This window comes from Geotrypetes seraphini, chromosome 17, assembly GCF_902459505.1.
Source record: "Geotrypetes seraphini chromosome 17, aGeoSer1.1, whole genome shotgun sequence".
NCBI lineage: Eukaryota > Metazoa > Chordata > Amphibia > Gymnophiona > Dermophiidae > Geotrypetes > Geotrypetes seraphini.
This window is the reverse complement of record NC_047100.1, coordinates 29,358,111-29,382,382: the sequence shown is the minus strand read 5'-3', so window position 1 is coordinate 29,382,382 and position 24,272 is coordinate 29,358,111. Positions and strand designations below refer to the sequence as shown.

The 24,272-nt window shown below is 47.4% G+C and overlaps 1 protein-coding gene across 4 annotated transcripts in view; it reads left to right on the top strand.

Annotated features, from left to right (window-relative positions):
- Positions 1-24,272, top strand: part of FANCD2 (FA complementation group D2) — a 319,297-nt gene that overhangs the window by 149,835 nt on the left and 145,190 nt on the right. For all 4 annotated transcript variants that reach the window (XR_004537318.1, XM_033925761.1, XM_033925762.1 and 1 more), the window contains exons 22-23: positions 6,981-7,115; positions 13,774-13,874. Coding sequence is in view for 3 of the 4 variants with exons in the window: in XM_033925761.1 (XP_033781652.1) it covers positions 6,981-7,115; positions 13,774-13,874 (236 nt within the window). In the remaining variant the exon portion in view is untranslated. The remainder of the gene's footprint in view (positions 1-6,980; positions 7,116-13,773; positions 13,875-24,272) is intronic.

Sequence of the window (24,272 nt, the reverse complement as noted above, 5' to 3'; positions counted from 1 at the left end):
TTAAATGCAGGAACAGATTTTGCTTGTGTTTCTGTGGAGGTCTTTGCTGATAGTGTCCCTGGCAGTTTGAAAGGGGAGAAATTAGGGAGGGGTCTCAGGAGAAGCAAGTAATGTGTCAGTACTATATTGTGGTCAAAATCCTGATTGAGTTACTGAAACCAAATCTTTCTCAGAAAAGGGAAGGCATAAATTGAGGTTGTGGGATGGTAGACTTTGATTAATGTTAGGAAATTCGTTTTCTTTAGCACTCTCCAGACCAGTAGAGGTTAACTTTACGAATGGGTATATATCTAATCATGACCAGCAGGTGGAGACTGAAAACAAAACTTTGGGACAGTATATCCTAGCCCCTCCTCTCTATTTCCCTCAGTCTTCTTTCAGTCTCCAGCAGGTGTTGAGTGATCTGTACCCATCTCCCTTGGTAGGGCTGTTGGAATTTGTTTAGGGGGTTTATTGTCCCTGTTTTTAGCCGGACGGAGCTTGGGCGGACTCTGTTTGGGGGTTCGTCCGACCTCGGGGGTGTCAAACCCGGCGGGTCACGAGCGGGGTCCCTCCCCCCACTTCCTCCACCTCCCCATATTTTTTTAGAGGAGCCTCAGCAGTAAGCCTTGCCCCCTAAATCAAGCAAGGCATATTGCTTAGAGAGCCTGTGGAGTCTGTTCTGTAAAAAAAAAAAAAAAAAAAATCCTGAGGTAGTGCTGGTCTGAAGGGTTGTTTCCCTTTAAGAAAACTGTATTTTACTGTATTTTTTCATGTAACCGGCACTTTTTTCTAGCTAGGTCGCGTATGGAGCATTTGTGCCCTTCTCCGGGGGAGTAGGACACAAATTTAGTCCAGCCGCGAGGCACTCGCGGCCGGCCTGAACTCGGCGGTTTGGGTCGGTGAGGTGGTGGAGCTCCGTCGGCAGCGGCTGCAGGCGCCCAGAGCTCCCCGCCGATGGTGCCTCGCGAGTCGGCCGGGAACGGTGGGGAAGCCCGGTCTTCTCCGTCCGCCCACGGAGGGAATCCCCGAGCCGCCGACGGTCGGGTTTTAGAGGATTCCCTCTCAGCTGATTTTTTGACAGCTGATGCCGGCTTGCCTGCTTTAGCGGCTGAGACTATTCAGGTTTCTCAGCCGCTTCAGGCTATGGAGGGAGCTTTTTTGGCGGGAATACCGCCATCTTCTCTGTCTGGCCCCTCCATTTTGTCTTCCACCTCAGGTGACCTTCCCCCTGTTTTGACTATGCAGGGGCAAGGTTCTGCTGGGTCCCCTGCTGTGGCAGGGAGTCCCTTGGGACCCTCGGGGGTTTTTCCCCTGATTTTTTCTTTTCATTATGCAAAGCCTATTTTCAGGCGGCTGGGGGTCCCGGTTGCGCCCAGGGGGTCTCGGGGGGTGGGGTTTCCTCCGCGCTCCCTGCGGCTTTGCCTCTCTCGTCTGACGTGACGTCCCCTCCGCCGCCTCTCTTGTCCAAGCGTCCGCGGGTGTCGTGGGACGAGGATTTGTGGTCGGAGGAACGTGTCGGCCTGGAGGAGGACCTGGACCCTTCTGAGGAATTCCAGGACCCTCTGGAGGGGACGGAAGCTGGCGGCGGGTTGTCGGGTTTCCCGTTCTCCAGTGACGAGGCGTCCGTGGTGCGCCTTTTTCAGAGAGATGAGCTGCCTGACCTTATTCAACTGGTTTCTTCGGCTTTGCGTTTTGAGGCCGCGCCGCCGGAGACTCCGCGTGTGGGGGACCCTCTGTTACGAGGGATCCGTTCCGTTTCCCGCTCTTTTCCTATGCATCAGGATATTCGGGATATTATTCTTGAGCAGTGGAAAACGCCGGAGACGCCGTTTCGGCTGGCGCGCAGCATGGCTCGCCTGTATCCCATTCCTGAAGGGGATCGGGCTACGTTAGCTTCGCCAGTCGTGGATGCGGTGGTCTCGGCTATTTCCAAGCGGCATACCGTGCCTGTTGAGGGCGGTTCTGCCTTGCGGGACTCTGAGGAGCGCAAATTGGAGACCATCCTTAAGCAAAATTTTCAGGTCTCTGCCTTTGGGGTCCAGGCGGCTATGTGTGGGGGACTGGTCGCTCGCGCCGTGTTTCGGTGGGCGGAGCGGGTCTTGGATCGAGAGTCTGACGACTGGTCTCTGGTGGATCAGGAGGTAGCGAAGATTGAGATGGCTGCCTCATTCCTCTCGGATGCTCTGTATGACTTGGTGCGGATCTCGGCTAAGTCTATGGCTTTTGGCGTGGCCGCAAGGCGTGTGTTGTGGCTGCGCGCTTGGGCGGCGGATGCTGCGTCCAAAGCTAAGCTTACTAAATTTCCCTTTCGGGGGTCGTTTTTATTTAGAGAGGACTTGGATAAGTTGATTCAGACTCTGTCGGACTCGAAAGTTCCCCGTCTGCCGGAGGTCCGTGCCCGCCTGGCGTCTCGGGGGGGTGCGGCCCGGGGGCGTTTGCGGGAATTTCGCAAGTATCGCCCTGGGCGTGGGGGCTGCTTCTTTCCAGTCTCCGGGGTTTTCCCGGGGTCGGTTCTTCCAGCGCATGCAGCCCTTTCGGGGGGCCCGTCGGGGGGCAGGGAATCCCTCCGCCGGTTCCCCCGCTTCCCGTCCTGCGCAATGACTCCTTGCCGGCGCCCCCTTTGGTTCTGGTGGGGGCCCGGCTGCGCGACTTTTTTTCCCAAATGGGCCGAGATCACGTCCGATCAGTGGGTCCTGGAGGTGGTGCGGGACGGTTATGCCCTGGAGTTCGCCCGCTCTCTGCCGGATTTTTGCCTCGCTTCTCCATGTCAGACTCCTGGGAAGACGCTGGCGTTTCGCCAGACCCTTTGTGGTGCCCAAGAAGGAGGGGACTTTTCGGCCCATCCTCGATTTGAAAGGGGTCAACAGGGCTCTCAAGGTTCCCTCTTTCCGGATGGAAACGCTGCGGTCGGTCATTCTGGCGGTTCAGCCGGGGGAGTTTCTCACTTCTCTCGATCTGACGGAGGCCTACTTGCATGTTCCCATTCGGCCCTCTCATCAGCGTTTCCTGCGCTTTGCGATCTTGGGGCGGCACTATCAGTTCTGTGCGCTTCCCTTTGGGCTGGCCACGGCTCCCCGGACGTTCACCAAGGTGATGGTGGTCGTCGCGGCAGCCTTGCGGTCGGAGGGCATCCTGGTACACCCCTACCTGGACGACTGGTTAATTCGGGCCAAGTCGTTGCAGGAAAGCTACCGGGTTACGGCTCGGGTGGTGGAGTTTCTCCGGTCGCTGGGCTGGGTGGTCAACCTTTCCAAGAGTCGGTTGGTTCCGGCTCAGCGTCTGGAGTACCTCGGGGTGCTGTTCGACACCTCCTTGGGGAAGGTCTTCCTCCCAGAGGCCCGGGTGAGCAAATTGCAATCTCAGATTCGCCTGCTTTTGGCGTCCCGGTGTCCTCGGGCGCGAGATTTCCTCCAGGTCCTGGGGTCGATGGCGGCGTCCCTGGACGTGGTGAGGTGGGCGCGGGCCCACATGCGTCCTCTCCAGTATGCTCTGCTCCGGAGGTGGTCTCCCCAGAGGCACGGGATGGATGTTCCGGTTCCCCTGCGAGGCTTGGCGCGCTGCAGTCTGCGTTGGTGGCTCCGGACCCCTCACCTAGTTCAGGGGGTGGGTCTGGATCTTCCGCGGTGGACGGTGCTCCTTACGGATGCGAGTCTCCTGGGTTGGGGGGCCCAGTGCCTGGGTCACTCAGCTCAGGGAACCTGGTCCACGGAGGAGGCCTCCTGGTCGATCAACGTGTTGGAGACCAGGGCGGTCCGGCTGGCGCTGTTGGCTTTCCACTCCCTTTTGTTGGGCAAGTCGGTCAGAGTCCTGTCGGACAATGCCACGGCGGTGGCTTATGTCAATCGTCAGGGGGGCACCAAGAGCACTCTGGTGGCGCAGGAAGCGGCTCGGCTCATGGTTTGGGCGGAGTCGCATCTTCTGGACCTCTCGGCCTCTCACATTGCCGGGGTAGAAAACGTTCAGGCGGACTTCCTCAGTCGTCACTTCTTGGATCCGGGAGAGTGGTGTCTCGGCGCCGAGGCGTTTCAGTTGATAGTGCGTGCTTGGGGGCAGCCCCTGATGGATCTGATGGCTACAAGTGGCAACGCCAAAGTACCCCGCTTCTTCAGTCGTCGCAGGGACGGTCTGGCCGAGGGTCTGGATGCTCTGGTCCAACCGTGGCCAACGGAGGGGCTGTTGTAGGTGTTCCCTCCTTGGCCATTAGTGGGCAGAGTACTGCTTCGCATTGTTCGCCATCCGGGGCTGGTGGTTTTGGTGGCTCCGGATTGGCCTCGTCGTCCGTGGTATGCGGATCTGGTGAGGCATCTGATGGCGGATCCTCTTCCTCTGCCTCTCGGGTGCGATCTTCTGACGCAGGGTCCCATTCCCATGTTCGACCCGTCTCCCTTTTGTCTTACGGCTTGGCTCTTGAAAGGGGCCGCCTGAGTAAGAAGGGATATTCCGACAAGGTGATCTCTACACTTTTGGGGTCCCGGAGGCTTTCTACCTCTCGGGCTTATGTACGGGTTTGGCGTCTTTTTGAGGATTGGTGCCGAGCGCGGGGAGTGGTCTCTTTTCGCGCTTCTCTGCCTAACATTCTAGAGTTTTTGCAGGATGGCTTGGATAGGGGCCTGGCCTGGTCTTCTCTCCGGGTTCATCTGGCGGCCCTGTCGGCTTTTCGGGGGCTGGTGACAGGTCAGCGTTTGTCAGCCATTCCTGATGTGATTCGCTTTCTTAGGGCGGCCAAGTTGATCAGGCCTCCCATAAGGCCCTCGATTCCCTCTTGGGATCTCAATCTGGTTCTCTCTGTTCTAGTGCGCCCTCCTTTCGAGCCGTTGGATGGCTGTTCGTTGAAGGACCTTACGCTGAAGTCGGTCTTTTTGGTGGCCATTACTTCCGCTAGACGGGTGTCTGAGCTACAGGCTTTCTCTTGTAGGGCTCCCTTCCTGGAGTTTTCGAAGGAGCGGGTTGTTTTGCGGCCTGTTCCTTCCTTTCTGCCGAAGGTAGTTTCTCCTTTTCATGTCAATCAATCGGTGGTCCTCCCGGTCTTGGGTAGTCGGGAGGGTTCTTCTGAGCAACGACAGCTGCGCAAGTTGGATGTCGGTCGGGTCCTCCATGCTTATGTGCAGCGGACCCGGGATTTTCGGAGCTCCGATCATCTCTTTGTGCTTCTGGCGGGTCCTCGTCGGGGGGCTGGCGCTTCTAAGGTTACTATTGCGCGCTGGATCAAGGAGACGATTGCTTCCGCTTATCTTCTGAGTCAGAAGCCGGTTCCGGAGTTTCTCAAGGCTCATTCCACTAGGGGTCAGGCGGCTTCTTGGGCTGAGTCGTCGCTCGTGCCTCCGGTGGATATTTGTAAGGCTGCGGTTTGGTCCTCCTTGCATTCATTTGTTCGGCATTATCGGGTAGATGTTCAGGCGCGTCGGGACGCGGTGTTCGGTGAGCGTGTTCTGGTATCGGCCCTTCGGGGGTCCCGCCCGTGAGAGGGACTGCTTTGGTACGTCCCATTCGTAAAGTTAACCTCTACTGGTCTGGAGAGTGCTAAAGAAGGAGAAATTAGGTTCTTACCTGCTAATTTACTTTCTTTTAGCTTCTCCAGACCAGTAGAGGTCCCCACCCTGTCTGTTGTTGTTGTTGTTGGGGCTGTTGCGCGGGCAGTTTTTGGTTTTTGCTGCGGGTTCTAGTATTTTTCTAGGGCCGGGGAGAATTGAAGAACAGCGGCTGTGGCTCGGCTGGCTTAGCTGGCGAGCTGTGGGGACCTTCTTCCTTCGGGAATTTCTCCTCTGCATTTTCCAACAGCATTTTTGGGTATGTTATTTGTTACTCCTTTCGGAGTATTGTTTTTTCTCTCTGTTGTTTTCCAGTTCTTGGTTCTGCTTGGCTATTCGGCAGACTGAGGGAAATAGAGAGGAGGGGCTAGGATATACTGTCCCAAAGTTTTGTTTTCAGTCTCCACCTGCTGGTCATGATTAGATATATACCCATTCGTAAAGTTAACCTCTACTGGTCTGGAGAAGCTAAAAGAAAGTAAATTAGCAGGTAAGAACCTAATTTCTCCTTCACAGAAAGGAAGGTGGTGGAGAAGAAAACAGTGAACACAGAGGATCTGTTATAAACTGAAGAATAAAGCCAGTACTGGGCAGACTTGCACAGTCGATATGGCAAATCGGTTTAAGATGGGCTGGTGAGGTCTTCGGGAGTGGCAGCAATTTGGAACATGAGGATGGTGCTGAGCAGAATTTCATGAACTGAATCCAGCAATCTATGAGATTCGTTGATTACGTTAGAGCAAGGGTGTCCAACCTTTTGGCTTCCCTGGGCCGCATTGGCCGAAAAAAATGTTTCTGGGGCTGCGCAAATGCTGCAGCAAGACAGAGGAGGGAGCCGGCAAGATGGTAAAAACCCGGAGGCAGCAGAGGAAAACACTGCATCACCCTCGACCGGGGCCACACAAAATACTTCACGGGGCCGCAGGTTGGACACCCCTGCGTTAGAGTGAGCATCGACAGCGACTCCAGTAGTTGGGACCTAAGGACAGTACCGGGCAGACTTCTAAGGTCTAAGGCCCAGAAATAACAGACAAAAGACATTTTCATGTAATCATGAAATTGTAATGTGTGTAATTATGTTACGTAGTTAAAATAACTTGACTATATTAGCAATATAAAATAGGAGAAAAATCCCAGGATAGTTGTAAATGTGAATGCTGCCTGATCCCAGCCCTGTTTCCAATCAAGCTTGAAACCTCAAAGATTAGGAGGAAATCACTGACACCATCCCCCCAAATAAATAAATAATTAAAATAAAGCTGGATGCTCTGAGCCAAGAATTGTATTGCTGGTTATTGGTTGTCTATGTGCATAAATCAACTTTGGCCTTGCTAACATAGTACCATATTAAACAAGGCCAAAGGGATTTGGGTCCCATGCATTAGAGCTGTGTGCTAAGACACAGGTTAAAAATGCTTGATGTAGTAAAGAAATCATATATTTAAAAAAATGTGTGCATATCCTTTGCAGCGACCATCTTATGCCAGTCAAAGCCTTGTATAATCTGGATGAAGAAAAGAGCCTGGAAGGAATTGTCATCAACCTGCTGCCTCTTCTGTCACGTGACAATCTTAACAAGGGAGCAGCCAAAAATATGGGACAAAGGTAAGGAAACACTTTTACCTGATAGATTAGTACCAATGCCATTACTATGAAAAGCATACGCAGCGTTGTCCAATCATCCCTCTTGCTTGGGAGCTTCAGTTTCCTTGGCCTTGTGCATCGGTGACCTGTTCAATAACCTGAGAAAGGTCTAAATGTACTGCATATGACCTTTCTAACTGCAGTTGGATATTCTTAGAGTATTTTTAATGAGGCTTTCCCCCTGGGACTCATCCAAAGATTGCTCTAATTTACAAGTCCGAGATGGTGAGAAGACTTAATGGCTCTTATGTAATGTAATTTATTTCTTATATACCGCTAAACTCTGTTAGGATTCTAAGCAGTTTACAGAAAAATAGACAATAGGGTGCATTAAAATTATAAGTAAAATAGGTACTTAGAAATTCCCTTACTGTCCCGAAGGCTCACAATCTAACTAAAGTACCTGGAAAAATGACAATTAGTAGAGTAATGAAGAAATAAAATAGAGATAGATGAGAAAAAAATAACAAAATAAACATTCTAATAAGACTACAATAAACTAAAGGACTTTGAAAGGTTGAAAAAAGAGGGGAGATAGGAAATAGAAGCAGAAGGGAGAACCGTTGAAGCAATAGAATTCTGGGGAAATTTAAATGAAATTTAAATAATAAAATAGGAAACAAAAACCAAGTGGCAAAACAATGAAAGAGATTTAAAAATAAAATATCATAAACTAAAAAGAAAGTGAAAAAAAAAAAAAACAGTCAAGACTGAAGTCCAGCTTGAAATGACTTCACTGCTTTGGCTGCAAAACTTCTCCAGTTGTCATCCGATCCTTGCCAGCAATGTATACTGGTTGGACTTTAAATCCTGATAGTCACCCCTATGGATTGCTTTTGGTGCCTTGGGGTGCAGGAGATCAGAGGTCCAGTTTTGATGTATTAAGCATCACAACCTCTGGCTTCCATGCTAGGGATTTCTGAGAAGAGCCCTGGGTCTAGAGATTTATATGATGTAAACAAAAGGCATCAGCACTCTCCCTGGAATGTCAAAGGTATTCAACTTCAAAAGATGAGTTTTCTCTAGTTAAGATATATACCGTATATACTCGAATAAAGGATGAGATTTTTGGGCCAAAAATATGGGGGTCTCATCCTATATTTGGGTCATCACCCCCTCACGGACTTGTTGCAGGCCTCAGCAGGCCTGCTGTATGACCTGGTAGGTTGGGACAGGAGGGATCCTTCCTGGCTGACTAACAATTTTTTAACCACTCCCCCACGCGTACCTTTTTCACCATTTTTAATCCCTGGTGGTCCAGCGGTGTATGGGGCAGAAGCGATCTTTCCGCGCTCCTGCCTCGTGCTGCCTCCGATCTTGGGCGCACCCAACAGGACCGAGCTTGTCATGCTCCTTGCCCGGCCCCATGCCACTCTCTGAACGGCTGCTTTAATGTCTTGTTCATCTGAGAATGTGATTTATCTGCCTATTTGCCTGTGTGGTAAACTTTACATCATGTGGGACAGACATCCCATCCTTTGAAGATCCGCCTGACTGAACATAGACACTGTATCTGCCAGGAACGTAATGGAGCCGCTGGTGGAACATTGTATGCGTCATTTCAATGTCGAGTGCTTGAATAAGATCATATGACAGCTCAACGTGGGGACGTATGACACGAGCTACATCAATGTGAGCAGTGTTGGATCTTCATGCTCAGCTCTGTAGCTCCAGCTGGCTTAAATTATGCAGTCAAATGGAAGACGTTTCTCTGAAGCAAAGCAGCTCTGTGAGTTTTTAAACGGTTATTTCGGCAGTGTGGTTCAGTAGTTAAGCAGTAATGAGATGTGCTGGTAATTATTTTCACCACCTGAAAACACAAATGCGAAACAGGGATTGCCTGCTTTGGCATTTGGATCTTTGCAGTAGAGACACGGTTTGGAGCATGCCGTGTACGAGCATATGTGAAGAAATGGACTTTTGTTGACAATCGGAAGAGCTTCTGTTCCAGCTGAAGAGGGAAATGTCTGAGTGGATAAGTACTTTGTTTTTCAAGCGTCATTTGGATTTACTTTTGTGGACTGTGAATTGTACAGATTTGTTTTTGATGTTGTTAGTCTAGCATTGCTAGCAGCCAGCATTTTCGGTTGGCCTAACCAGCGTCAGCAAAGGCCTATGGGACTCTGGAATGTTGATGCAGATAGACCCTAAATGCTCCTGCACAGACTGGAATGTTTATCAAGAAGATGGGCTAAGCCAGAGACGAATCCCATCTACCATGCCTGCAAGTGTCACACCTTCCTTATCAATTCAACTAGCCATTGTTTCAAACAGTTTACAAATTATAAACAGAAAGCTACTGGGACATACAATAGAATAAGACTCCAACCTATAAAAGCCTCCTCTCTGCAAAAACCCCTCTCTCTTTCCTCTGGACTCTGTAAGGCAGGTAAACTGTCTTTTTTATGGCTAATGATGAACTGAGGGCTGTTATAGGTCAGGTCTTTTTCTCCTCCACAATTTATCATTATAGAGCACTATTCTCCATTTTCATCAGTAGGGGATAAAAGTATTTTGTTTTCTAGTGATTTCAATTACCCCAACATTGATGTCACAGGCAGGAGGGCAGTGCTGGAGTTTGTATGAGCATTGACCGTGAACAGGAATTCTTGCTGCTTTTACTGCTCTGTTTTAGTTTTGCCACTGTGACTTTGCATTTTATTGCTGCTTTTTTGACTCTTGGGCTGCTTAAGCTAACTTTTCAACCTTGCTGCCTGTCTCCTGTTTTAATATTGGTTTGGTATTGCTTATGAGTTATTGATTTGTTTATCTGTCTCAATATAAGATTCTACTTTGGTTTGTTGGTTATCAGATTGGATAGGTTACTCTCTATTAGTGGTGGGCTTTTAAATTTGTTATGGTTACTATGTTTACTAATTCTTTCAAATTTTAATTTAACATGTTCAACTACTATCTCTCTTTCCAGCACACTGGAATACTGCTTGAGCGATAATGTCTGCCTAGGTCAGAGAATTCCAGTAGTTGTTGGAAACAGGAAAAATCATCGTAAGAGATTAACTTATGGCGGGAATCAGAATGTACTCAAGCCTAGTTTACCATCTATTAGGCAGTCAGATCTGTATACCAAATCTCTCACCCCAGTATCAGCACTTTATTGTAATGCTAGATCTGTGTGCAATAAGCAACCGATTATTAAGGATTTACTTTTAGATAGCGACCCTGGCTTAATGTTTATTACTGAAACTTGGTTGGATCAGAGCAACTCTTTTACCCAAAATGAGCTCTGCCTGTATGGTTTTAATAGTATTTTTACCTCTAGGGGGGATTAGGATTGATCTATAAGGCTAGCTATCCTGAGTTGGAATATATGATAGTATGACTTAGTGATGAGCTATCTCAAGATCCTTTAGGAATTCTCTTGTTATACCGCCCTCCTATAGAACGTATTTCTCATTATTTCTCATGCTCTATTAAAGTACTCAAGGCTGTTGATAATTGGTGACATTAACTTACATTTAGATGACATCACAAACAAAGACACTTTACATTTTATCTCCTTTTTGAATTCACTTAATCTATCTCTACATACAAAAGCCATATGTTAGATTTTATTAGTTTTACAGATTATACGCACCAACAAACTAGGTTTGATGAGGTTCACTGGCGGAGAATTCCTCGGAGAGTTCCTTGGTCAGGTCATTTTTGGGGGGAATCTTGTCTCCCAATTTTTATGTCCCCTATTAATACTTATGTACAGCAGAAACAAAGTATAACTATTAGGAAAAAGATCAGCTCAGAGTTTTTCTGGTCCAATGTACTAAAAGTACTACCTTGCATATCTTCTGATAAGCTGTCAGAAAATCTATGGAAAGACTGGAAGGGATTACCAGAAAGTACGTTTCAAGCTCTCTCCCCTTTAGCAACCAACTCAGTGAGTTATGCACAAAAGGCGCCCTGGTTTTCATCTTATCATTGAGAGTTAAAACAAGAATGTAGAAGATTGGAACCCTTTCGAAATGTTACCCTCCTGGACTTGACGCTCAAGACCATTTTTCTGGTCGCCATTACTTTGGCGCATCATGTGTCAGAACTGTAGGCTTTGTCTTGCAGGGACCCTTTCCTCCATATTTCGGAGATGGGGGTTTCTCTTAAGACGATTTCTTCCTTCTTGCTGAAGGTAGTTTTGGCTTTCCATGTCAATAAGGAAGTATGTTTGCCTGCCTTTCAACTGGCATGTTCCAAGTCACAGGACCGCCTGTTGAAGAAACTGGATGTGTGTAGAGTTCTTCTGTGTTATTTGGATGTCACCAACTACACTTCTTCCTCCATATCCATGGGGGTTAGGGGCAGAGCTGGCCCGCGAATAATATTTGGGCTGGCTCTGACCCTTCCCCCCCCTCCCGCTTCCCCACGCATCACTTAAGCCTTACCTGGTGGTCTAGCGGGTTTTCGGGGCAGGAGCGATCTTCTTATGCTCCTGCCCCGTGCAGATCACTCATAGGAAATGGCTGCCGTGAGCTCCTGTCATAGTCTTGAGAGACTACGGGAGCTCACGGCAGCCATTTCCTATGAGTGATCTGCAAAGGGCAGGAGCTTAGGAAGATCGCTCCTGCCCAGAAAACCCGCTAGACCACCAGGTAAGGCTTAAGGGGGGGGTCTAAGAGGGCTTAAAAATAGCCTGAAAAATGAAAATGGATCTAAAAAAAAAAAAAAAAAATTGCGAATAACCGAATCCGTAGATGCTGAAACCGCGGATTCGGAGGATGAAGTGTAGTTTTGTCTTTCTGACCATTTGTTTGTGCTGACTCATTCAGTTAAGTGGGGCACTCCCACTTCCAAAGCCATGATTTCCACATGGATCCATAGGGCCATTTCATCATCTTACATTCTTGCTGGGAAACAGTCTCCTGTTTCTGTCAAGGCGCATTCTACTAGAAGTGTACCTTCGTCATGGGCCGAAGCTAGAGCTGTCTTCCTGAAGAGATTTGCAGAGTGGCCTGAGTGGTCTTCTCTTCACACATTTGCCAAGTTCTATTGAGTGGACGTGGCAGCAAAACAGGACTCCGCCTTGGGGTCCTTGGTCTTATGGGTCAGCACAGCAAGCCCACCCTAGCTTTTTGGGGGACTGCTTTTATACATCCCTATTGTGTAGAATGTCTCACCTATTGCATTGGAAAAGGAGATTATGTTCTTACCCAGATAAGCTCTTTTCCAGTAGATAGGTTAGACATTCTAGACTCCCGCCCTATCTTTACTGTGCCTGCTTAGTTTTCAGTCTGTTTGCTTCTCCAAGCTGATACTTGGATGTCTGTCAGCCCTTGGGGGCTGGGAAGAATTTCCCTTTATTGGAGAATAGTTTCTGAGCTCTTTTGAAGCCTATGATGGTGGTTAATGGTACTGTTTAGTTACTGTTGAGAAGAACATTTTGTTTGAGCCTGTTGCTACAGGGACCTCTATTTCTCGTGTATTGGGTGGCTCTACATGCTTGGGTACTGACTCAAGGTGGAGCTAGAGATCCCAGTGAAGTACAACAGAGGCAGAGTGAAAAATCCGGAGTGGATTCTATCTGCAGCAGCACGTGGCTGTAGGGAAATAACCCTATTATCTAGAACAGTGGTCTCCAACTCAGACCCTCTGCAGGGCCACATTTTGGATTTGTAGGTATTTGGAGGGCCTCAGAAATAATAGTTCATGTCTTATTAAAGAAATGAGGTAAAACTCTTTATAGTTTATAAATCTTTCCTTTTGGCTAAGTCTTAATAATATTATTGTCATTTATAGCTAAAGAGACACATGTTTTATTTTACTTTTGGATTATGATAAACATACCCAGGGCCTCAAAATAGTACCTGGCGGGCCGCATAGTTTGAGACCAGTGGTCTAGAATGTCTCACCTATCTACTGGAAAAGAGCTTACCATGGTAAGTACATAATCTCCTTATTGTCCTAATGTATTGTCTAATGGTCCTAAAAACTATATATGTACCTCTAACCCGTTCTGAGCTTTCGGGTACGACAGGCTAGAAAACCAATTTAAATAAATAAATAATCAATCATACTTTGCTTTCCCTTCCCACATCAGTTTCCTATCTGCTCTGTCCTGTCTATAGTCTAACCTCTGTGGTGTAGCCATGAATTGATGGAACAATCTGCCAACCTGCATGGCCTGCTCAACTGCAGCAACCTCCCCCCCAAAAAAAACCAAACCCCAAAACAAAAGGGTGGTGACCCATACAAAGAGCTAAACCCAGAAATGTAAAAAGTGGAAAAAGCCACAAAATATCAGGATGAAATCAGTAGTCCATAATAAAAATTTATTAAATGCACAAAAAAGGCAGCATAGTCCGGAATGTCAACAGATATCCAAAGGACCCAACATGGTCTATGTTCCGGCAGCCTTTCCCCTTCCTCAGGAGTCCCCTTTTAAAAGCAACATTTCTCAAAGAACATTCAAGTCACAGGGCAGCTCCTGATTTTTCCACTTTTTTGCATGTCGGGTTTCTGCTCAATTGCAGCCTTTGTGACTGCCACTCTTTCATAGTGAGGTATGTTTTCCCTCCCATTGATATCCAACAACTCATTTTTCAGCTAAAACATATTACATAGATTTTGTACTTCATGTTGTTTATATTGTGATGTTTTTACATTTTATTTCTAGGGTGGTATCCCCTGTATGTCTTGCACCCTTTTTCCGATTACTGAGGCTGTGCATGGAGAAACAACACAATGGGAACTTGGAGCAGATTGATGCCTTGTTAGGTCTGTGATGCATTTGTTTGTCTTCAGAACCCTCTCCTTTATGGGACTCAAGGACTCAATATATATATTGCTATACTGATGATGATTTTATTTTAGTTAAGATTTTGTCAACCACTCTACATATTTCTCTTGCAGGAAGCGATGTGGGCAGTAGCCAAGTGGTTAGAACAGCATAAACTAGTTTTAAATATTAAAACCACAGTATGTTGGATTTTGGGGAACAGTGCTTACCCCACAATGGCCCCTATATTTATTTAATTAATTAATTAAAAAAATGCCTCACTACATCCTGCAATTCTGAGCGAGTTACAAAATACACTCGTAATTTAAAACATAATAACATTCTAAAAACAAGCCACTATCAAATAACTACTGTGCTAGAATCGCATATGCACATTGGGAAGAATAACCTGAAAGCACAGTTACTTACCGTAACAGGTGTTATCCAGGGACAGCAGGCAGATATTCTTGACTGATGGGTGACGGCACCGACGGAGCCCCGGTATGGACACTTTTAGAGTGATTGCACTCTAAGAACTTGGAAAGTTCTAGAGGCCGCACCGCGCATGCGCGAGTGCCTTCCCGCCCGACACAGGCGCGCGGTCCCCAGTTATGATAAGCCAGCTAAGAAGCCAACCCGGGGAGGTGGGTGGGACACAAGAATATCTGCCTGCTGTCCCTGGATAACACCTGTTACGGTAAGTAACTGTGCTTTATCCCAGGACAAGCAGGCAGCATATTCTTGACTGATGGGTGACCTCCAAGCTAACAAAAAGAGGGATGGAGGGAAGGTTGGCCATTAGGAAAACAAATTTTGCAAAACAGATTGGCCGAAGTGACCATCCCGTCTGGAAAATGCATCCAGACAATAATGTGATGTAAAAGTATGAACTGAGGACCAAGTGGCAGCCTTGCAGATTTCCTCAATAGGCGTAGAACGGAGGAAAGCTACAGATGCTGCCATAGCTCTAACTCTATGGGCCGTGACGGAACCTTCCAGTGTCAGTCCGGACTGAGCAGAGCAGAAAGAAATGCACGCTGCCAACCAATTCGACAGCGTACGCTTAGAAACAGGATGACTCAATTTATTAGGATCAAAGGACAAAAAGAGTTGTAGCGATGATCTGTGGGGCTTAGTACGATCCAAATAGTAAGCTAAAGCCCGCTTACAGTCCAAAGTATGAAGGGCTTGTTCTCCAGAATGAGAGTGAGGTTTCGGGAAGAAGACAGGCAGAACAATAGATTGGTTGAGATGGAATTCAGAAACAACCTTAGGGAGAAACTTTGGATGTGTACGTAGAACCACCTTATCATGATGAAAGACTGTGAAAGGTGGATCAGAAACTAGTGCATGGAGCTCACTGACCCTCCTTGCAGAGGTAAGAGCAATAAGGAAAAGTACCTTCCAAGTGAGAAACTTGAAAGTGGCAGTCGCCAAAGGTTCAAATGGAGGCTTCATCAAAGCGGAGAGAACCACATTAAGATCCCAGATCACAGGAGGTGCTTTAAGAGGTGGTTTAACATTGAAAAGACCTCGCATGAATCTGGAGACCAGGGGATGAGCTGAAAGGAGTTTCCCATGGACTGGCTCATGAAAAGCAGCAATAGCACTGAGATGGACTCTGATGGAGGTAGATTTGAGGCCAGAGTCAGACAGAGAAAGCAGATAATCCAACAAGGTCTCCACTGGAAGGGACGTGGGATCATGATGATGAAGAAGACACCAAGAAGAAAACCTTGTCCACTTCTGATGGTAACACTGCAGAGTGGCGGGCTTCCTGGAAGCATCTAGAATAGAACGAACGGGCTGAGATAGTAGAGAGTTGTGTGAAGTCAGCCCGAGAGATACCAAGCTGTCAGGTGTAGAGACTGGAGGTTGGGATGCAGAAGGGTCTCCTGATGCTGCGAAAGCAGAGAAGGAAACAGAGGAAGTAGAAAAGGCTCTCTGGAACTGAGTTGAAGGAGAAGGGAGAACCAATGTTGTCTGGGCCACCGTGGAGCAATCAGAATCATGGTGGCTCGTTCCTTCTTGAGTTTGAACAAGGTCCGCAGCATGAGCGGCAGAGTAGGAAAAGCATACAGGAATCGATTGGACCAATCCAGAAGAAATGCATCCGCTGCCAGACGGTGAGGAGTATAGAGTCTGGAGCAGAATTGGGGCAGTTGATGATTGTGAGGAGCTGCAAAGAGGTCCACTTGAGGAGTGCCCCATTGATCGAAGATGGACTGTAGGGTTGAAGGATCGAGAGTCCATTCGTGAGGTTGGAGAATTCTGCTGAGCTTGTCCGCTAATGAATTCTGCTCTCCTTGGATGTAGATTGCCTTCAGGAATAAGTTGCGAGCTGTGGCCCAAGTCCAGATTTTCTGGGATTCCTGACACAAGAGGCGAGAGCCTGTTCCACCCTGTTTGTTGATGTAGTACATCGCAACCTGATTGTCTGTGCACAGTAGGAGGACTTGAGGAAAGAGAAGGTGTTGGAAGGCCTTGAGGGCATAAAACATCGCTCTGAGTTCCAGGAAATTGATGTGATGCTTCTTTTCCCGGGCTGTCCAAAGACCTTGAGTTTGGAATTCGTTCAAATGAGCTCCCCAGGCATAAGGGGAGGCGTCGGTGGTGATGACTAGTTGATGAGGAGGCAGATGGAGCAGAAGACCTCTGGAGAGATTTGAGGATATCAACCACCATTGTAGAGACTGACGAAGAGATGATGTCACAGATATGTGTCGTGAGCAAGGATCCGTCGCTTGGGACCACTGGGTAGCAAGGGTCCATTGAGGAGTGCGCAGGTGAAGACGTGCTAAGGGTGTTACATGAACTGTGGAAGCCATGTGACCTAAGAGTATCATCATCTGTTTGGCAGAGATGGAACTCTGAAGAAGTACCTGCTGACAGAGAAATTGAATAGTCTGAAGACGGTTGGCCGGCAGAAATGCTCTCATGAGGACTGTGTCTAGCACCGCTCCAATGAATTGAAGTCTCTGAGTGGGGATGAGATGAGATTTGGGAAGATTGATTTTGAACCCCAGAAGCTGTAGAAACAGGATGGTTTGGTTGGTGGCCAGGAGCACTGTCTGAGATGAATTGACCTTGATTAACCAATCGTCCAAGTAAGCAAAGACCTGAAGGTGGTGAGAGCGTAGAAAGGCAGCTACCACAATCAGACATTTGGTGAACACTCTTGGAGAAGAGGCAAGACCGAAGGGGAGCACCTTGTATTGGTAATGACAGCGATTGATCATGAAGCGGAGGTACTGTCTGGAGGTCGGATTGACCGGTATGTGAGTGTATGCCTCTTTGAGATCGAGGGAGCATAGCCATTCGTTTTGATTGAGAAGAGGATAAAGCGTGGCTAAAGATAGCATCTTGAATTTCTCTTTGACCAAGCATTTGTTGAGATCGCGAAGATCTAGAATTGGTCTGAGATCTCCTGTCTTTTTGGGAACTAGAAAGTAACGGGAGTAGAATCCCTGTCCCTTTTGTTCTGGAGGAACTTCCTCTATAGCGTTCAGAAGGAGGAGGGATTGAACCTCCTGAAGAAGGAGGGAAGACTGAGGAGAGTTCAAAGCAGACTCTTTTGGTAGACTTGGGACCGGGAGGTTCTGAAAGTTGAGAGAGTAGCCGTGGTGGATGATGTTGAGGACCCAAAGTGATAACTTCCCACCGGCTGAGGAAAAAAGAAAGACAACCTCCTATAGGTTGAGGTAGAAGGGAAGATGGTTGGACGCTAGCTATGCCCTGGAGAAGTAAGTCAAAAGGGCTGCGTGGATTTCTGTTGAGGAGGCGGCTTGACAGGCTGCTGCTGCTGTGGTCTAGGTGTCTGCCGTTGTTGCTGACGCTGACGCCTAGGTTGTTGTGGAGCTGACTGTAAAGGACGAGCCACATAACGGCGTTGGTAGGCCGATTGCTGTCTGAAAGGTCGTGCTGGTGGAGGTTTCTTCTTCGTCTTGAGGAGAGTATCCCAGCGTGTTTCATGGGCGGAGAGCTTTTGGGTGGTTGAGTCCATACATTCTCCAAAAAGCTCATCCCCCAAGCACGGTGCATTAGCCAACCGGTCTTGATGGTTGACATCAAGCTCGGATACCCTCAGCCAGGCAAGGCGGCGCATGGCCACAGACATAGCTGTTGCTCTGGAGGTAAGTTCAAAAGTATCATAAATAGATCTTACCATAAATTTTCTCAGCTGGAAAAGTGAAGAGGAACATTGGTGAAAAGCCAGTCGTTTTCGCTCAGGAAGGTACTGTTCAAAAGAAGCCATGGTGGTAAGGAGATGCTTTAAATAGAAAGAAAAATGAAAAGCATAGTTTTGCCAGATCTATTAGCGAGCATCGCGTTCTGGTATAGACGCTTACCAAATTTGTCCATGGCTTTACCTTCTCTGCCAGGAGGGACAGAAGCATAAACACTAGCTCCTGAAGACTTTTTAAGTGTAGATTCCACAAGAAGGGACTCATGTGGAAGCTGGGGCTTGTCGAACCCTGGAATAGGGATGACTTTGTACAGAGAGTCCAATTTGCGGGGAGCTCCCGGGATAGTAAGAGGAGTCTCTAAATTTTTGTAAAAAGTTTCCCTCAGGATGTCATGAAGAGGGAGTTTCAAAAATTCCTTTGGAGGCTGGTCAAAGTCAAGGGTGTCAAGAAAGGCTTTAGACTTTTTAGACTCAGCCTCCAAAGGAATGGAAAGAGATTCACACATGTCTTTTAAAAAGGAAGAAAAAGACAAAGAATCATGTTTGGAGGATGGGTCAGGAATAACAGGATCATCCTCTTCCGAAGAACACTCACCTTCTGATAGAAAGGGCTCTTCGGAATCACCCCACAGATCAGGGTCCCTAATATGGGAACTACGGTCCCGAGACTCGGGGGTGGATGGTTCCAAGTGTCGGGACTTGCGAATTGACTTACCCGACCTCATCGATGCGGTACCGGGAGAAGTTACCGGTCGCATCGGTGCCGAAGTCTGTACCGACTGGTGGTGGGCTGTCTGCTCCGGTGCGAGGACTGGCATCGACACCGATGAGGCCGAGTGTACCGGTACCGAAACAGCGGATGCAGACAATACAGGCTGTTCCACTGCCGGTACCGGCGGCTCAGTGCGGACTGGCACCGGGAGATTCGGAGCCAAGATAGCTGGAAGGAGTTGTTGTAACTGCTCCTTTAGCTGCACTTGGAGGATGGCCGCTATGCGATCATCTAATGAAGGCACCGGTACCGCCTTTTTCTTTTGCGGTACCTGCGGTGCCGCTCTACACCCCGGAGATGAGGAGCCCGATGTCGAGGGACTCACCTTAATAGGGGCGGAGCGCTTCCGCTGGCGCCTCACGGTCGGCAGGACTGGACTCACTGCAATCGAGACCGGAGGACGCTCCAGTGGGGAAGGCTTCTTAGCCGGCTTACCTGGGTGTTGCGACGCCGGCGCGGTGTCACGCGGTGTCGACGAGGTGGGTGCCAACTGTACAGGAGCCGATACCGGTGTCGATGTCGCGGGATCGGACATATCGGTACCGAAAAGTAATCGCTGTTGAATTTCGCGATTTTTCAATGTACGTTTTTTCAACGTGGCACAGCGGGTGCAGGTGGAAGCCTGATGCTCCGGACCCAGGCACTGTAGGCACCAGTTGTAAGGGAGATAGGCCGTGCACACCGCTGGCACTTCTTGAACCCTGGCTGAGGGGGCATGAAAGGAAAAACGGCTTCCGCCAAATCGAAGGCCGAGGCCTCGATGGTGGCAGAAGGCCCCGCCGGGGAAAAACCAATTTGAAGAAAAAATATAAGGTTTTTTTTGTTTTTTTTTTACAAAAATAAAATAAAAGAAAAAAAGGCAATAGAGCCAAAAGGGTTTACGCGAGCGGGAAGGCGAAGAGAAAAATTTTCAACGGCCGTTGAAAAACGCGTCTTCTTAGCTCCGCGGAAACTAAGAAACTGGGGACCGCGCGCCTGTGTCGGGCGGGAAGGCACTCGCGCATGCGCGGTGCGGCCTCTAGAACTTTCCAAGTTCTTAGAGTGCAATCACTCTAAAAGTGTCCGTACCGGGGCTCCGTCGGTGCCGTCACCCATCAGTCAAGAATATGCTGCCTGCTTGTCCTGGGATAATCACAGTTACTGGATGCTAGGGTCCACCTTGGGGGTTAGTGCCCAAGAAAAGGATCTGGGTGTCATCGTAGACAATATGATGAAATCTTCCACCCAATGTGCGGCAGCAGCCAAAAAAGCAAACAGGATGCTAGGAATTATTAAAAAAGGGATGTTTAACAAGACTAAGAATATTATAATGCCCCTGTATCGCTCCATGGTGCAAACTCATCTGGAGTATTGTGTTCAATTCTGGTCTCGTTATCTCAAGAAAGATATAGTGGCGCTTGAAAATGTTCAAAGAAGAGCGACCAAGATGATAACAGGGATGGAACTCCTCTCGTATGAGGAAAGACTAAAATGGTTAGGGCTCTTCAGCTTGGAAAAGAGACGGCTGAGGGGAGATAGGATTGAAGTCTACAAACTCCTGAGTGGAATAGAACAAGTGAATAGATTTTTCACTCTGTCAAAAATTACAAAGACTAGGAGACACTCAATGAAGTTACAGGTAAATAGTTTAAAAACCAATAAGAGGAAATTTTTTTTCACTCAGAATAGTTAAGTCCTGGAACGCATTGCCAGAGGTTGTGATAAGAGCAGATAGCATAAGCTGGTTTTAAGAAAGGTTTGGACAATTTCCTAGAGGAAAAGTCCATAGTCTGTTATTGAGAAAGACACAGGGGAAGCCACTGCTTGCCCTGGATCACTAGCATGAAATATTGCTACTCTTTGGGTTTTGGCCAGATACTAGTGACCTGGATTGGTCACCATGAGAATGGGCTATTGGGCTTGATGGATCATTGATCTGACTCATTAAGGCTTTTCTTAAGAACATAAGAATTGCCACTGCTGGGTCAGACCAGTGGTCCATCATGCCCAACAGTCTGCTCACGCGGTGGCCCTTAGGTCAAAGACCAGCACCCTAACTGAGACTAGCCTTACTTGCGTACGTTTTGGTTCTAACTTTGTCTTGAATCCCTGGAGGGTGTTTTCCCCTATAACAGCCTCCGTAATAGCATTCTAGTTGTCTACCACTCTCTGGGGGAAGAAGAACTTCCTTACGTTTGTACGGAATTTATCCCCTTTTAACTTTAGAGAGTACCCTCTCGTTCTCTCTACCTCTCTACTAAGTCTATCCCCTTCAGTACCTTGAATGTTTCGATCATGTCCCCTCTCAGTCTCCTCTTTTAAAGGGAGAAGAGGCCCAGTTTCTCTAATCTCTCACTGTACGGCAACTCCTCCAGCCCATTAACCATTTTAGTCGCTCTTCTCTGGACCCTTTCGAGTAGTACCGTGTCCTTCTTCATGTACGGCAACCAGTGCATGATGCAGTATTCCAGGTGAGGGTGTACCATGGCCCGGTACAATGGCATGATAACCTTCTTCTATCTGTTCATGATCCCCTTCTTAATCATTCCTAGCATTCTGTTCACCCTTTTCGCCGCTGCCGCACATTGCGCAGACAGCTTCAATGATTTGTCGACCAGTACCCCCAAGTCTCTTTCCTGGGGGGGTCTCTCCTAGTACTGCACCGAACATCCTGTATTCGTGTATAAGATTTTTGTTACCGATATGCATCGCCTTACACTTATCAACGTTAAACCTCATTTGCCATGTCGCAGCCCATTTCTCGAGCGTGTGTATATTATATTGCAGGTCTTCGCAATCCTCCTGCATCTTCACTACCCTGAGTAACTTCATATCATCTGCAAATTTAATCACCTCGCTCGTCGTACCAATTTCCAGGTTGTTTATAAATATGTTGAAGAGCGCGGGTCCAAGCACCGAACCCTGCAGCACTCCACTCGTGACGCTTTTCCAGTCTTATGTTCCTACGTAACACAACAATCCTTTATGACATTACATCAACTTTACCGAGGTGTACCGATCAGAGATAAGTTGAATAATTTTCATCTGTCGATTGCATAGACAGCCCTGCTTACTTAACAGGGAGTGTAATGGAGGTTTTTTGCCAATGAAGATTACCACCCTACCACCTTTTTCCACCATTGTGGTGGTGGGAGGGCATTTGCCTGAGGCTTTTTCCTCCGTGTTTTAAGAAACACACATCTCCTGAAACTGAAGCAGCACTGCTTACATTGATTCATGACATTCATATACTTTTGTGAAAGTGTAACAGATTAGAAAATTACATCAACTTTACGACATTACATCTCTCTTTCATGATGTGCATCCTGAAGTAAAGCTGCTTAGTTTACCTCACTGGAATGACTATGAGACGGCATTTTCCAAAACAGACAATATGTTTTATTTTTAGTATAAAAACTTAAAAATTACAGCAGCAAAGACATATCAGAAAAATATTATATTGTCAGTTCAGGATATGCAATGGAGAGTAGAACTTACACCAATATGTCGTGCAGGGGGCTAGCACATCCCTACCGGTATACCTGGGCCTCTCTCTGACTTTACCTGTGCCCGCATGGATTTTTATACAGGCAGTTTCTTTGTTCCAAGAGGCACATCCCTGAACTCTGGTCATATACTTCCCTATTTCCTCATTGAGGTCACCAAGCTGCTACACCGATGGTACTGGCTGATGAGCCATCAGTACCAGTGTGTACTTTCAGGGAGAAACTCGAGTTCTTCCAGAGGGAAATCAGTGATATGTTCTAATTGCACTGCATGCCGGTGCTTACCTCGGCACCGTCCCAATCTGTCAGCTATCCATTGGAGCATCAAGCTCTACTTCTCGTGGATCCTCCATGAGACTTCATCACTCGCCATCTCAAAGACATTCTGCCTCCAGACATCAATCTTCTAGACAATGACATTCTAACTCATCTCATTGATGTTCTCCATCAAGACATTGATCCACTACTCTGAAGCATTGATGCCAAGGAATCATCGATCTTCATCCCATCTGTCTCATGCTTCAAAGCGTAAAATGAATACTCATCGATCCTCGTCATTGGATCGGTACCGAAGACGTCACAGGACTTCCCATGCACATTGTTCTTCTCGATGCACAGCTTCTCAAAAACTTCTCTATGATTCACATTTGCATTCTGATTCAGGATATGAATCTGCTTTATCTGCGGCTGAGTCTTCAGGACAGTCGCCACAGAAAACACCTCCTAAAGCAAGATCTCCTACAGAAAGAACATAACATAAGAATATCCTTACTGGGTCAGACCAATGGTCCATCAAGCCTGTTCTTACGTGACCAATCCAGGTCACTAGTACCTGGCCAAAACCCAAGGTGTAGCAATATTCCATGCTACCGATATTTCCCCCATGACTTTCTCAATAATAGACTATGGACTTTTCCTCCAGGAACTTGTCCAAACTTTTCTTAAAACCAGCTACGCTATCTGCTCTTACCACATCCTCTGGCAAAGCATTCCAGAGCTTAACTATTCTCTGAGTGAAAAAAAATTTCCTCCTATCTGTAACCTCATCGAGTGTCCCCTAGTCTGTGTAATTTGACGGAGTGAAAAATCGATCCACTTGTACTCATTCTACTCCGCTCAGGATTTTGTAGACTTCCATCATATCTCCCCTCAACTGTCTCTTTTCCATGCTGAAGAGCCCTAACCATTTTAGTCTATCCTCATACGAGAGGAGTTCCATCCCCTTTATCATCTTGGTCGCTTTTCTTTGAAACTTTTCAAGCGCTACTATATCTTTCTTGAGATAAGGAGACCAGAATTGAATGCAATACTCCAGATGAGGTCGCACCATGTAGCGATACTGGGGCATTATGACATTCTTAGTCTTGTTAACCATCCCTTTTTAAATAATTCCTCCTAGCATCCTTTTTGCTTTTTTGGCCTGCTGATTCTGGGTACATAACAGGAAAGTTTTGATAGCCCATGATTTGCAGAATCAGAGCTAATAGAAAATATTTTTTCATTTTAGTTTAGCAATTAAGTTGCATCCTCCTTTGAAATTGCTTCAGGTGTTCTTGGTGTATATTGTATATGCCATTGTTCTTCAATGCAAGGTCTGGGAGTTAGTGGTGGCCCTGCTGTATTTGTTTAGCTTTTTTCTGCTACTCTGCCTCTCTACCCAGGCTCAGGCAGAAAAGGGAAAGTAAATAGAAGGAATAGCTGTATGCATTTGAAAATGCTCACAACTATGAGGTTATCTCCTAAAGAAGTTTGAAGATGGAAATGGATGTCATTGACAACACTGGTCAGCAGTATCGTGGCCTGCATGAGAAGATATTTGACAGCTCTCCCTCAGCTCATTAGAAACCAAAATGACCCTGACTTAAGGCCATTGGCATAAGTTATCAAGTGTATCAGGTAGATGGGATTCTTCAAGAGTTGGCAGAAAATGTGAGAATCATTATATAGCTAGCTT